This window comes from Ahaetulla prasina, chromosome 2, assembly GCF_028640845.1.
Source record: "Ahaetulla prasina isolate Xishuangbanna chromosome 2, ASM2864084v1, whole genome shotgun sequence".
NCBI classification, from domain to species: domain Eukaryota; kingdom Metazoa; phylum Chordata; class Lepidosauria; order Squamata; family Colubridae; genus Ahaetulla; species Ahaetulla prasina.
Window position 1 is genome coordinate 232,122,550 of NC_080540.1, and position 16,458 is coordinate 232,139,007.

Below are 16,458 nucleotides of genomic sequence, written 5' to 3' on the forward strand. Positions count from 1 at the left end.
TTCACTGTGACATGTTATGTCTTGGTCAGATTCTACCCAATTATGTTACTTTAGAGATTTAAAGAAATTCTGATCCCCAAAAGTTATTTAATGGACCAACAGAACTAAACGATAATTAAAGAGACTCCCACAGGAAGGAGGTTGCGTGCAGCATTGTATCAAAAAATCAAATTGTATAACAACCGCACATATTAGAGACACCACATATTTTTGACTCTGCTGTTCCAAAACTGTTCCTGTCTTTCAAGCCTGATAAAAATACTCTTAGGCTGGAAGATGTCATTACAAAATCAGTACATTTTCAGCAGCACCATTAAATTTTTGGAACAGGCTTGGAGCTAGAGCAGTGATGGTACCCTTTTTCTCTTCATGTGCCAAACATGCGCACACATGCAACAGCTCACATGTGTGCTGGCACCAATAATAAAATGCATGCCCCCTGTTCATGCACGCATGACCATCACGCGCATGTGTGCATGACCCCCATGCTCCTCCGACCCACGCGCATTAAAATTTTTAGCAACTGGTTCTCTGCCCTTTTGCTGGGTGGGTATGGCCTACTCAGCCTCCTGTACCACTCTGTGTGTGTGTGTGTGTGTGTGTGTGTGTGTGTGTTTGCCCTCCCCAGGCTCTGGAGGCTTTCCTTGAGCCTGTGGGAGGGCAAAAATGGCCTCCCCTAGGCTCCGGAGGCCTTCCAGAGGCTGGAAACGGGCCAGTTTCTGGACTTCTGGAATTTCTGGAAGGCTCATTTTTTGCCCTCCCAGAACCTCATGTGGGCTCTGCATTTACCTGGCATCCAAAACGGGCATCATGAAGACTCCTGGGAGGGGTGGGGTGGGATGGGAGGGGCCAGCCAGTCCTTGCAACTACTGGTTTGAGGAACCAGATGTAAAATTAGCATCTGGTTCACCCAAACAGGTCTGAAATGGTGAGCCCCTCGCCCCCCATTTTGAGCCAAGTAGGCCTCCCTGCAGCCTCCTGGGCCCAAAAAGGGGCTGCGTGGGAGTGCCTCATCCCCATGCTCCCACCTCCACCCCCTGCACATACATGCGCGACCCCCGCCCCTGCGCATGCATGCGTGACCTTTCAGGCGCACGGATCTCCTGTATGTGCCCCACCCCATGCACATCCTGAAAATCAGCTGGCCAGCGGGAGGCAAGTACATGCGTGCGCAATGAAGCTGAGCTGGGCAATGGCTTGTGTGCCTGCCAAGTGGGCTTTGGGTGCCAGCAGCGGCACGCGTGGCATAGGTTCACCATCATGGAGCTAGAGTGTTTAACAACTTGAAGAATACAGTACAGTGCTAATTTCTGAAATCTATAATTTGACAAATGGCTATATTTGTTTTTGATACCTGATGGCTTTTTCAATGAATTATTTCCCTTTCTAGCTCTCAGTAATTAGTATCTACTCTCAATAGTATATATTACTTGATTTTCAATACTTTCTATTCACTCAGTGTCTGTTGCTTCAAATACCCTATAAAAGCAGTACCTTTTCGGAGGATGGGATTTATGTGGCCTTAAATCTGTCTTTGATTTCAAATCCTATCACCTTCAGCTAGCATAATATGATGATGGGATCTGCAGTCCAACAAAAGCTGTAAATCTGGATGCTTCCTCCGTATCCTATTGCATGAAATCAATGCAAAACTGGAATTTGATAAATTGTAAAACAATCCCTCCTTTCTAGATATATAAGATCAAGAATACAGCTGAAAATAAAATTAGCTATATAGGTGGAACCCGACAATACACTGAAGTGTAACTAGCACCCAAGAAAAGTTAGGCAGATAAAATTGATATATGAACAGCAAACAGCAAATACGACCCATGGCAATCTTTTGTAGACAATGTCTTTAGAAAGTTTGCTTAAAATTACATTTATTTTATTTATTTATTTATAATTACATTTCTATACTGCACCATCTCCCGAAGGACTCAGGGCTGTGTACAGCCAATATTAAAATACACATACCACTATAATATAAATATAATAAATAAACACTATTAAAAAACAATTAAAAGCAAAGATTTAGTGGCCGAATCACTAAAATGGTCAAAGAACGATTAAAACCCATTAAAATTTCACTAAAATACGTTCTTAGGCTAGTCCCGCTCGGTGAAATAATAAAGTCTTCAGTTCACGTTTGAAGGCCCGGAGGTCGGGGAGTTGGCGTAACCCCGGAGGTAGCTCATTCCATAGGGCTGGTGCCGCCACAGAGGGGGCCCCTGGGGGCCGCCAATCTACATTGTTTGGTCGACAGCACCCTGAGGAGGCCCTCTCTGTGGGAGCGCATAGGTCGTTGGGAGGCAATCGGTGGCAGAAGGCAGTCTCGCAAATACCCTGGTCCTAAGCCATGGAGTGCTTTAAAGGTGGTAACCAGCACCTTGAATTGCACCCGGAAGGCTACCGGCAGCCAGTGCAGGCTGCGCAGGATGGGTGTTATATGGGCCACACAGGATTTATTTATTTATTATTTATTTATTAATCATATTTATATACCGCCCTATCTCCCAAAGGGACTCAGGGCGGTTTACAAGCAATTAAAAACAGATAAATAGAATATAAATACAATATAAAACATTTAAAAAACTTATTCTAAAGCCCGTCCAATTAAAAATAAAGATAAAACCCAATTTAAAACCCAAAATTTAAAATCTAGCTCAGTCCTGCACAATTAAATAAGTATGTTTTAAGCCCGCGGCGGAAGGTCCGGAGGTCCGAAAGCTGACGAAGTCCGGGGGGTAGATCGTTCCAGAGGGTGGGAGCCCCCACAGAGAAGGCCCTTCCCCTGGGCGTCGCCAGACGACATTGCCTCGCTGACGGCATCCTGAGGAGACCCTCTCTGTGAGAGCGCACGGGTCGGTGAGAGATATTCGGTAGCAGTAGGCGGTCCCGTAAGTAACCCGGCCCAATGCCATGGAGCGCTTTAAAGGTGGTTACCAGAACCTTGAAGCGCACCCGGAAAGCCACAGGTAGCCAGTGCAGCCTGCGCAGGATGGGTGTTATACGGGAGCCACGGGGGGCTCCATCTATCACCCGCGCAGCCGCATTCTGGACTAACTGCAGCCTCCGGATGCCCTTCAAGGGGAGCCCCATGTAGAGAGCATTGCAGTAATCCAGGCGAGACGTCACGAGTGCGTGAGTGACCGTGCATAGGGCATCCCGGTCCAGAAAGGGGCGCAACTGGCGTACCAGGCGAACCTGGTAAAACGCTCTCCTGGAGACGGCCGTCAGATGATCTTCTAGAGACAGCCGTTCATCCAGGAGGACGCCTAAGTTGCGGACCCTTTCCATCGGGGCCAATGACTCGCCACCGATGGTCAGCCGCGGATTTAGCTGACTGTACCGGGATGCCGGCATCCACAGCCATTCTGTCTTGGAGGGATTGAGCTTGAGCCTATTTCTCCCCATCCAGACCCGTACGGCCTCCAGGCACCGGGACAGCACTTCGATAGCTTCGCTGGGGTGGTCCGGTGTAGAAAAGTACAGCTGGGTGTCATCCGCATACAGCTGGTACTTCACACCGAAACCACTGATGATCTCAGGATGGGTGTTATATGGGAGCAACGCGGTGCCCCCTTTATCACCCGCACATTAAATGTCAATAAAGATGGATAAATGAACCAAAAGAACACATTAAGTTCAGTTCTTATACATAATCGATGAGCTATTCTAACATATTTCTAACAAGAAAATAGCAAGTAATCATATAATCTGTGAAGAAAATTATTCTAAAGTTGTTTAGGATTCTTTACAACAGGATGCAGATTTTTAAATCCAATACCATAAAGGTCACTTCACACACACACACACACACACACACACACACACACACACACACACTACACAAAATGAAAACATAATTCTTAATTCCCTGCATAATCTGATGCATTTTGAACAACAGGTTCTTTGTCAAAGGCATTATAAACCACACTTGAAAACAGAAACATTGTATTTCTACACAAAGCAGTCAAAAGTTATTTACATTCCAAGACCATACACAATAAAAGATCAGCATACAAATGCAATATCTATAAAAAGAAATTTTAAAATTGAGATAAAATACAAAAGCAATTAGTAGCTAACAATTAATAGCACAAGAAAGGAACCGGACAGTTTCCTACAGCTATAACTGTTGGTAGGAATTTAATAAACCTCTTAAAGGTTTTTGAAGATTTCACTCAGAAGAAGGATAATAGCATCTTGGTCACAAAGGCAATTAGAATTATTAACAATTGCAAATATTAATGTTGATCACTAATGAGTACACAGTATTTATTTTAATAGCCTGTGTAAGACCGATTCTCAACTTATTTAGAGTGTTCCCCAACAAATAAATAAATTCAAGAGCTAATCCTGAACCACCAGTTTTAGGGCCTACTGAAAGCTCTAGAAATGTATATTAAATTGCATAGAATTTTGGATTACTTCTTTTAATCTAAGGCATGCATGTGGGATAGATTTTATTTTAAATAGATACTATTTATTGAGAAATGCCTTCGAAAACCAAAGAAGGTAGATGTACACGTATATAAAACAATTTAGATTATTATTTAGGGGGAAAAGGAGCATCCCCATGGTCACATGATCAAAATTCAGATGCTTGGCAATTGATTCATATTTACAACGGTTGCAGTGTTTAGAGGTCATGTGATCATCTTTTGCAACCTTCTGACAAGCAAAGTCAGTGGGGAAACCAGTTTCGCTTAACAACTATGTTATTAATTTACCAACTGCAGTGATTCACTTAACAACTGTGGCAAGAAGAATCATAAAATGGGGCAAAACTCAGTTAACAAATTTTTCACTTAGCAACAGAAATTTAGGGCTCAATTGTGGTCGTAAATTGAGGACTACCTGCCTGCTGAAATTACTTTTACAAGTGCACTCATATCCTATGGGTAAATAGTCAATTAAAATTCATTACCAATTTTAACTAAGATGATTATCAGCATTTTTAGTGGCCTACTTCAAACTTCTGCTCTCCCTGTGGATATGAAGTGGATGCTAAGAAGGCAAGATTCTCTCAAGAGGAAAACAAAACCGATTAAAGAGAAAGTGCTTCAGAGGAGCATTTAGCATACTACTGATAGTATCTGTTTATTCTTTAGTTGGACAAAAACAATAATTAAAAGACATCATGATCCTAGGGCGAACTGCATTATGAGATAAATTTATCCTCTCTGCCTCACTCTTAGAGTCAGTTATCTTTTTCTTCTCCTGAAGGTCCTACTAGTGACCTGTGAAAGGAAAACAAAGGGCTCTTTCACATTTTATGGACACATCAGTGGTGGGTTTCAAAATTTTTTACTACCGGTTCTGTGGGTGTGGCTTGGTGGGCGTGGCATGGCTTGGTGGGCGTGGCAGGAGAAGGATACTGTAAAATCTCCATTCCCTCCCCAATCCAGGGAAAAGCTGCTGCAAAATCCCCATTTCCTCCTGATCAGCTGGGAATTGGGAGGCAGAGAATAGATAGGGGTGGGGCCAGTCAGAGGTTGTATTTACCGGTTCTCCGAACTACTCAAAATTTCCGCTATCAGTCCTCCAGAATTGGTCAGAATCTGCTGAAACCCACCTCTGGGACACTTCCTTCCTGTACAGCAAATTTGTTCCTTTCTAGTGCGAAAATACAGAGTGGATCCTGTATCATTTCTATTCATCTAACATTACATACATAAAAGAGTTAAGACTAGAATAACTGAAGGCCAGTCTCTTGGGGAATCTCCATGCTACTTACCCACAATGCTGTTTCCAGTAGCTCTGGAAAGTCCTGTGTCTTTTGATATAGATATAAATGCAGCTATAGATGTAAAATAATGTAAAATTTTGCTTGTTCATGTCTTCCTCTTTCGTCCTGATTTTTGTCCACTTTTTGTGCTGTTTTAATTGGGTTTGATGTAATTAATAAAAAAACATCAAGCCATATATTTGCTAACTGATTGGAGGGACATGTGTGCTTGCTCTGATCTGGAGATATGGGTTGACTTTGATGTGTGTGTGTTCATGCTGGAATTGAAAACTGTCCATAACGATTTTCCAGAAAAATAGCTATGGGCCCAGCAGGGAGACAGAGCACTCAGAGACTCTATGTCAGAACACATTTCAATTTATGTTCACACATTTCACAAAGCATACCAGTGGACCAGCATTCAAAACCTAGACATTATGGATACTGCTCAGGAATTAAATCATCGCAACTGAGAAGCAATTGGTTCACACCTACAAGGCTGGCATAAAGTGCTTGAAAAGGGCACAGTCATTGGGACCAGAAAATCTTCTATGTAAAAATGGGAAGGAATAATAGCATCTCAAACTCGAAGTTGAAGGCACTGTTTGAAAAGTCTGTCCTTTCAGTTTCAGAGATGCCACGTCTAAAGGAAGTCCAAACCAGGATAGCTTAGATGAAACAGAATAAATTACATAATATGAAATAAATCTGCAGTTGGACTTGACAAACAATTGATTCAAAATTGCACTTTAGGGAGCAAAAAGATCAGAAACACGCTAAAATAGACATGCTCACTCAGGAATGAACTTGGTTCTGAAAAGTTCTGTGGTTTTTAACAGATTTAAATGTTAATTTTTGCAAGTTGTCTTTTTCCCTTCTTTTGCCTATCTTCTATCTTGTATCCCAGTTTTTCCAGTTAGTTGTTTTGATATTTGCTGGTGTTGAATAAATAAACATCAGCTGTATTTTTACTAAAGCTGAAAGGATATGATCTGATCTGTATATAATGATTGACTACTGGGTGCAAACTAAATTGGAAATTGCTATAATTTACTAACCAATTTGACTCCTCACTCCCTCAAAAAAAAAGAAAAGAAAAAGAAAAACCAATGTGAATCTGACCCACAATTGTGTTTCCTGAAATGTAGAATTTAAAAAAGAAAGAGCAAGTGAGAGAAAAAGTTGCTGCCAGTTGGAAAACCAGGTGGCATAACCTCAGAATTTCTAACACTAAGGGAATAAACTGTAGTACTTTAAGAATAAAAAAATCCATGACCTAACTTTGTGATAGTTTCACCTGCACCACACCTAAAGTAGTATTAAATTGACACTTTCCCCAGATTCTGTAACACTGTGTGGATGGTTAGGTCCAGAGCTGATATCTAGCTGCTAAAATGTTGCAATGTTCTAAACTAACTAAACTAACTAAACTAACTTTCCAATTTTCTGTTAATTGCAATGTTTTAAAGGAAAATGTAATAAAGGAGAAGCAACACATATTGCCCAGGTTTCTAGATCCCACCATAAAAGTTTCATGTGACTTCTCATTTTTAAAAGTGTTATTTAAGCTCGTACTTTTTTGTATTCCATTCTGTAAAGGGAGATGGCATGATCCCATTCACTTCAGAAGAGGTAGAACTGTAGCCAATAGAATCTACCATTGTTAAAAATATAGTCCCCGCGTTCTAAATTACTTCTTCTTTTTTTAACCTTATGTATCCAGGAGTTAGGGACGTGGTGGCTCAGGGGCTAGGACGTTGAGCTTGTCGATCGAAAGGTCAGCAGCTCAGCGATTCGAATCCCTAGTGCTGCCATGTAACGAGCTCCCATTACTTGTCCCAGCTTCTGCCAACCTAGCAGTTTTGAAAGCACGTAAAAATGCAAGTAGAAAAAATAGGGACCACCTTTGGTGGGAAGGTAACAGCGTTCCGTGCGCTTTTGGCATTGAGTCATGCCGGCCACATGACCATGGAGATGTCTTCAGACAGCGCTGGCTCTTCGGCTTTGAAACGGAGATGAGCACCGCCCCCTAGAGTCGGCAACGACTAGCACATATGTGCGAGGGGAACCTTTACCTTTACCTTATCCAGGAGTTTAGTTCCATTCTGTGTTTTCTCAAAATAACTGTATTGTGACACATCAGAAATTTCATTTAATTTTTATCACTAAGTCATGGCTAAATCTCCTCCCCTTACTCATGATTACCAATTTAAATTGGAAGTATCAAATTGAATTAAACTGCAGCTAACACTTAACAACGATTAAAAAAATTAACCAAAATGCTTGAAAAAATCAGGACCATTTAATTTTCTTCAAAAGCCTTCATCCACTTAATTTATAAACTATCTAGATTTCTTAATTTAGGAAGTTTCTACAACTATCAGTGTACAGTCTGAATTGAGAAAAAAAATAAGATAAATGAAAGGCTTTTGATAAAAAGGCCTGTTAGGGACTCTGACAGGAAATGAGATGGACACATACTGAAATAATGATTTCAACATACAAGTTTCATTTGCACCACTTTCTGTTCTCAAATATTTTAATCTTAGACTATTTTCACAATCTAAATCTCACACTACATATTGTATAAACCATATATATTTTGAGATCAATAAAGATCATAGTACGCAGCGTGACAGTAAGATAGAAAACAGATAATATTCTCATTGTGGCATTTTTTTAATGTATTCGTTTTCAGCTAGAATTTTTTCACCTGCGTGGTCAATTCTCTGAATTCTTACAGAATTCAGCAAAATTCTTACAGCAAAAAAAAATCAGATAAATGTTGGAAAGAAGGAATTCTATATCCTTTCTCTTTCAGCCTATTTCTTCTCACTTCAAAATCTGACTAAGCTTATGTTGTTTTAAACAAATATAAAAAAGACACATGAAACTCTATTTAATGTGGATTTTCCATCCATGCCCATGTGATCGTGTTGGTTTCCTAGTTTAAGATTGTAAAAGAAGTATTATTGCTCATTTAAGAAAATTAAATTACTTCCTAAGAAGTTCGTAAGAAGCAAACTATCTTTGGCAAAAACATTCACACTTCCCAAGAATTAAAAAATGAGAAAGTTAAGAAACGAGCAGCTGATACTTCGTAAAGCCAATAAAGGAGAAAAATGAAGTATAAAAAAGAGAAATAAGGAATATTGTGGATCAAGATTCTCCCACTAAGCCAGCAATATTTTATTTTACAATACTTTAAAGTGTAACTTAGAAGCTCCCAACCTTTTAGGGAATTAGGCCACACCTAGGAAATGGTTCCATGGAGAGAGGTTTTCGGAGGGTGCATTGTTTCACATGCTGCCTGCATCCTGCGGATGGGATTTTGTCTGTTTCTAAGGCCCAGTTTCTAGCATGCTGCGGTCCAGTGCCAGTTCATGGACCAGGGGTGGGTTGCTCCCGGTTCAGTCCGGTTCTATAGAACCGGTAGTAAAACCAGCGTGAGGCTCTGCCTAACTGCCCCAACGTTATCTTTGCTCACGCGCATGCATGCGTGTGAGCAAAGCGATCACGCACACACATTCCCATTGCAAATCTGTAGTAAAGGTAAGTGGAACCCACCCCTGTTGGGTACCCCTGGTCTAACTAATTCTTCCTCTCCAGTATTTCCAAGCATTTATTATCCGGAAATATTGATAACTTAGTCATAAATTACTTCTGAAGATATTCTTTTTTTTTTTTTTTGAAAAGTATGCCGGCTTAAAAATAAGATATTGTAGTATCAGAAAAAGAAAATATTGAAATCAGAGGAGAGATGAGTTGTTATTTTGAAAGTTATGTGCTCCCTAAATTCACCTTTGTGATATCAGCACTGTAAATGACACCCTGCCATTTTTCCTAGCAAATCATTTTGTTGTGAATGAAGCCACCCTTACAAAATAAAGTGCAAATTTTAGCAATCATTGGAAATGTAATAAATCACAAAGTGAATTGGACAATAGACGCCTTTTTAATATTGTAAAATGACATTTCCTATATGATTACATTGCAAAATCCCTGTTAAACTGGAAGAGAACACTTTTCAGGGAAGTCATTTCTGTGACACAATTGTAACGCAAATAGAATATATGCTAAATCCACTGGCAGTTCAAACAACAGCCAGTGTCCCAAGTAAGAGGCCTATCAAAAGCTCTAGATACCCCAGTCCTATCATAATACAGATATCTGGTTCATATATATTTCACATGACATGGAAATGCTCCTGGCAGTCGTATATATTCTGGTTGTCAATTGACACTTACCTGAGAAACTTCCTTTCTATATGGACTTTATAGCATTATGTATGTGTACTTTAAGCACTAAGAGCCAGTTTGGTGTAATGGTTAAGGCATCAAATTACAAATTGGGATATAGGGTTCTAGTCAGGGGTGAAATGTAAAATTTGTTACCAACGGTTCTGTGGGTGTGGCTTGGGGGTAATGTGACTGGGGGGGCATGGCCAACTTTCTTTTTTTTTTACTTTTAAAAGCATTTTTTCTAAAACCTCTTCGGCTGAAGGAGTTGTAAAAAAATGCTTCTAAAAGCCTGTTATGATCAGGTAATTCAGCTGGGATCCATCAGAGGGAAAAAAGCTTTTAAAGGGTTCTGACAATCCCAGCTGAGTTGCCTAATCGCCAGACATTTTAAAAGCATTTTTTTAACAACCTCTTCAGCCAAAGAGGTTGTAAAAAAATGCTTTTAAAAGATTCTGGCGATCAGGCAACTCAGCTGGGATCACCAGAGGAGCTTTTAAAAGCTTTTTTTTTACAACCTCTTTGGCTTTTAAAGAGTTCTGACGATCCCAGCTGAGCTGCGCGATCATGAGAGGCTTTTTTTTAATGGTCGAAGAAAAAAGGCTTTTAAAAGTAAAAAAAAAAAAAACCTCTGATGATCGCGCGGCTCAGCTGGGGCAGGGGGTGGGCAGGGATTTTTGCTACCGGCTCTCTGAACCACCCGTCACCATCGCTACCAGATCAAGTGATCCAGTCCGAAATGGGAGCATTTCACCCCTGGTTCTAGTCCTGCCTTGGGCATGAAGCCAGCTTGGTGATTTTGAGTCAATCACTTTGTTTAACTCCTAAGAAGAAAGCAATAGCAAACCGTTTCCAAATATGTTGCTGAGAAAACCACTCGTCCAGGAAGTTGCACAGAATCAAGACTGACCTGTAGAAACAAACAAACAAAACCCTTTTAATCATAGGCCACATGCTAACCACAACAGCTTAAGTGATCTTGATTCACAAGTAGATGAAGTACAGACTTTTGTACCCTTTATTTAATGTGTACACTTCTAAAAGGAGATCATAATAAAAGATTGATGATTATACTGACTTGTCTGTCTTGAGCAGTGGTAGTCAACCTGGTCCCTACCGCCCACTTGTGGGCGTTCCAGCTTTCATGGTGGGCGGTAGGGATTTTGTCTGATACTGAAGCACTTTCCTTTTTTTAAAATTTAAGTGACTTTTTAAAAAAAATTCATAACATTATTTAAAAACATTTTCATTATGTTTTCATAAAATTCCCCGTGACAATTTAAATTTCTGAAAATATACTATTTGTATCGCCCGCATGTTACGTAAGTGAAACTAAATGGTGCTATAGTGTGACTGCAAACAAAAGAGCTTCGTCCCAGAATAGCTCATGCATCTCCCCCACACCACCCAGCTGTAACAGACAAGCAGAGCTGGTAGCCGGCTCCCCCCAAACCCAATCCACGATGCATGAGAGGCATGCACAGATGATGATACATGGCGCATTACTGTGGAACGGTTACTGTGGCGGTTATAAAATTTTACTACTAACAGAGATACAAAAATGGGTGGTAGGTATAAAAAGGTTGACTACCCCTGGTCTTGAGCAAGACCTTGTTTTACCTAGCAAAGATTGATGGATTTATTGTTCCCAGTTTACTTGTCTCACACTATTGGCCTATAAAGATCTCTACAATTCTGTAATTGTATGTTGAATGCACAGCATACATTTCTAAAGGGTCAATTCACCGTCATCTGTTTTGCCAAGTTCAATAAAAAAGAAGTAAATTGTTTATCAAATCCAGATGAAAAGATACCGAATTTATTTTTCTAGCCCTTAAAAGCTCAAATTATTTTATCATGAATAGTAAAAATTCAGCAATAAGCAGCAAAATTCAGTAACTCACCAGGCAAAAGGAGTTGAATGAAACATCTACCTATCAACGCATGACATAATAAGAATGAAAATTAATGGATCATTTCAATCATTGCTGTTGCAATCAAATATTCAGTCAAGACTATTGTGTGACTTTTGTCATATCTTATTCCTTATTCATCAGCACCAATACTTTAACCAGGAAGAAGATATTCTTCCATAATTTAAAATGGCTGAAAAAGCAACATTATGTAACTCCACATCACAGGTCCTACTATTTGTGCGCAGTTGTAGTTTTTTGTATCTGCTATTGGGGGGAAACTTTGTTGCAGTGCTTCAATCTCTCATAATCCTTGACTTTATTATCTTAGCCCAAGAAAATTTCAAAGGGGAATAATAATCACATTCTCTGTTGATTGCAAAATTATACATTTATAAGCTGAATGCCTTCCCAAAACTTATACATGAATGGATAGCGCAATGAACCAACTTCAAGATCTTATATCACTTGGGACTGTCGGTGTAACATTTCACTAAATGAAGTCATTCCAATGAATGTTTGTGGAGATTCTCAGTCATCCAGGTCATGGTTGTCCCAAGGGTACTTATTTCAAGAGGCAACTGGACTTTCTGGTTTTTCTTTGAAGACATTTTGCTTCTTATCCAAGCTTCTTGGATAAGAAGTGAAACATGTTCAAAGAAAAGCCAGAAAGTCCAGTTGCCTCTTGAAAAAAGCACTTTTGGGTCATTACAATGAACTACTGCTAGAAACGTTCAGGTGAAAGACAGTGATGCTAGTCATCCACATATAAATTTCATAAAATTATTTAATATTTTTATTTGATTTTTATCATGTCTTTCTAACCAAACAGTGTATATTATGACATGATTAAAGTACGCATTTGTATATGTAGGTATGTGTGTGTGGGTAAATTCCCTCCTCTCCATTACGGGCGGTCTGTGACTTCCTCAATCTCAAGTCCTGTACCAGAGGCCTTGCTGTTTGAGGTTCCACATAGAATCTTAGTTGTTCCTAGCATTGTACTTTTCTGGACAGACAGCTTTGATGTTGTTCCTGGGATCTGATATATAAAACTACATTATAACGCTATGTTATAAAACATGTATAATTATTTGTAAATCAAATGTTATGAGTTATATCCAATTTGTTCCTGTCTCTTAGATCGAATTGCACAGAATATAATTAAGTCCCATTTGGAGACGTGTCAGTATACAATGGAGGAACTACACCAGCTAGCCTGGCAAACCCACACATATGAAGAAATCAAAATATACCAGAGCAAGGTACAAAACAAAAAAACCCAAAACAATTAAATGTCTTGTTTCTTTCTTACCACAAAGAAAGCATTGCCTCTCTAAATTCATGATTATAACTAAGGTGATTGCAAAATTGGATGTTTTAAAAGATGGAGCAAACTTCCTAATCTCCATCTAATTTTTTGTGCTAACCTGTTGTGTCTGTCACTTTGAGTACTTACCCTCAGTTCTGTTTCTGCAGTTTACTTGTGCTGTGTGGGGGCAAAAAGAAAACCTTCCCCTTATATTACCTGAATTTAATTTATTGGATGATCCGAGGCACTAACTTGATTTTCTCTACACAATACTTATTGTAGGTACAGCAAACATCCCTTTCTCATTCATCTTTTATTGTAAGGGAGATGATTAAAACCCCAACTACTACAACTCCTCCTTGTAATGGAGTTGCCTCTTTCCCCTCTCTGAAAATAAGACCACTACAAACAGAGTGGAAAGAAAAAGGTTTTTAAACAAATCGAATACCCTATAATATAGTTATAACCTCTGGCATTCTATGAGCTGTTGAAAGCACTGTTACTTATTTGTGTTACCTCAAGATTTCTGTACACAATTTGTATGTTTAGTACCATGTATTTAATTGTGCACGTTTCCAGATGAATGTGCACTTAGAACAATGACTTAAGCGTGCCCTAGTGAACTTCTAATTCTCTATTCTTTTGTGATTTCCACTTGTAATTTCCTCATTGGGGAAATATCAAAAGTGGAGTCAGATAATTTGATTGTGTTAGGAACTTGGCAGAACTAAGGTATTATCTGCATATTCTAAAACCCAGACTTGCTCAAAAACCATTCCTGGATTTAATTAAGGAGGGGTATTCCTTTCTTGTATTATGGGTATACCCTTCTAGAGAAGATGGTGATTGGAATCAAAGTACTAGCAATATAAGCATGATGAGAGTGAAGCTGACACCTTCATTAAACAAAACAGGGACCTATTAAACATCCAAGGGTTCAAATCATTTCACTTGGGATAAACTCAAGATCACGTGGAGTGGTTAGTACCACTTTTTAATGCTTTGAATACGGCATCCAGTTTTGGTCACCACAATTTAAAAAAGATGTTGAGACTCCAGAAAGAGTGCAAAGAGCAACAAAGATGATTAAGGGACTGGAGGCTAAAACATATAAAGAATAGTTGCTGGAATTGGGTATGTCTGGTCTAATGAAAAGAAGGACTAGGGGTAACATGATACCAGTGTTCCAATATCTCAGGGGCTGCCACATAGAAGAGGGAGTCAAGCTATTCTCCAAAGCTCCCGAGGACAGGACAAGAAGCAATGTGTGGAAACTAATCAAGGAAAGAAACAACTCCAGAAGTTGTGAATGCTCCCACACTGGAAGTTTTTAAGAAGACTTTGGACAACCATTTGTCTGAAATGGTATAGGATTTCCTACCTAGGCAATGGGTTGGACTAGAAGACCTACAAGGTCCTTTCCAACTCTGTTATTCTATTCTATTCTGTTCTGTTCTGTTCTGTTCTGTTCTGTTCTATTCTATTCTATTCTATTCTATTCTACTCTACTCTACTCTACTCTACTCTACTCTACTCTACTCTACGCCACGCCACGCCACGCCATGCCACTCCATTCCATTCATGATGATCATAATCTAAATCAAGGGTGAACAAATTTTATGGAGCTGGAGGTTCCTCATTGTGGAATGAGAATATTTTTTTAAATGACTAAGAGCCACAATGAATGGGACAATGACATCATTTAAACGGGTAAACAGATTCTCCAACAGTATCCATGTGGGAGTGGATGAGGCAGGGGAGGAGTGGAACTTAGTTTTTTTGGGGGGGAACCTTAGCCAGATGCATTAAACATTAGATGTTTCGCAATCTGTTACCAATTTTCAACAGCATAATTTCTGACTTAAAAAGCATTCTCTCTCTGATTTCCTTCTTTTTCATGTGACTTCTTCTTGAAGTCAAGAGAAGCATTATGGCAGCAGTGCGCAATCCAGATCACACATGCGATTCAGTATGTGGTGGAATTTGCAAAACGGATAACGGGCTTCATGGAACTCTGTCAGAATGATCAGATTCTACTTCTCAAATCAGGTTTGTGGAGGAGCTTACATTGCAGTCTACAATACTTAACCAGCATTAATATGTGATCAGTAAAAGAAGATAAAGATACAGGACCTGTTACACTTAGTAAAAATTACACTTACTATATATTTAGCTGCACAAAAACGTGATTGAAAGTATGATGTTGTAAGCCAATTCAATAGTGATATAGGTAGCATATACATTTAATAAATAAAACAATCATCATCCTAGTGGGACAAAGTTTAAAAAATTATGTGACTCAATATTCTTCTAGAATAAAGCTTTAATATATCTCTTCTTACAACATTCATCAAATATCAGAGATAGTACTTTACAATACAGAACTGGCTATACTGTCTTCTTGGGATATTTCTGTGTAATATTTCAGGACTTTTGTTATCATTTCAGGCTGCTTGGAAGTTGTTCTAGTGAGAATGTGTCGTGCCTTCAACCCACTCAACAACACCGTCTTGTTTGAAGGAAAATATGGAGGAATGCAAATGTTCAAGGCTTTGGGTAGGCAGGTTGTTTTGTTTTTTCAAACTGAAGGCTTTGTAAATAATTGGAATTTATTTCAGTTCATCACCATTTGCAATATTTAGGGGACCAAGAATCTGCTAGATCTATTTTCTCAGATGAGAATTAAAATCCAGTTCCTATCAGGAAATTCTGTTTATATCCCATATAATAGCAGCAAACTAACTTTCTTGTTCTTGAATCTCTGTTTATTCAGTAATTATTTTACATGTTTACATATTTTACATTTTGCTATGTCATCTGGCAGAATTGAAATTCATTTCTCCCGTAGATTTATGAGCTAGTGTCAAATTATTAAAAAAAATACAGGCTGAAAACTGGTACTAGATTTGGAAAAGGTGCAAGTTTGGATTTTAGATCAGAATAAGATTAAGGTATAAGATAGTAAACATACATACTGAAGGAGAAGTGTAAAGATTTAGGGTGAGGAAGTCAAGGCGTTCATAGTAGGAATGAGGAGGGCAGGTTGATCAAACATGTATCATAACATCATGATGCAAATCCATGACTCAGCTTTTATGTCTGACCTATGGAAGGGCAGGGGTTATTTTGTGAGATGACAAATTCTACTGTGTTCAGAAAGTTTTAAAAAGTAACTTCAGTTTTTTTGTGGATACCTAACATGAAAGGTTAGGTGGCTCAGTGGCTAAGACACTGAGCTTGTTGATTGAAAGGTCGGCAGTT

The 16,458-nt window shown here is 39.2% G+C and overlaps 1 protein-coding gene across 1 annotated transcript in view; it reads left to right on the forward strand.

Annotated features, from left to right (window-relative positions):
- RORB (RAR related orphan receptor B) overlaps positions 1–16,458 on the forward strand; it is a 154,818-nt gene that overhangs the window by 123,917 nt on the left and 14,443 nt on the right. Inside the window, exons 5-7 of the mRNA XM_058169002.1 lie at positions 13,029–13,150; positions 15,114–15,246; positions 15,646–15,753. Coding sequence (XP_058024985.1) covers positions 13,029–13,150; positions 15,114–15,246; positions 15,646–15,753 — 363 coding nt within the window. The remainder of the gene's footprint in view (positions 1–13,028; positions 13,151–15,113; positions 15,247–15,645; positions 15,754–16,458) is intronic.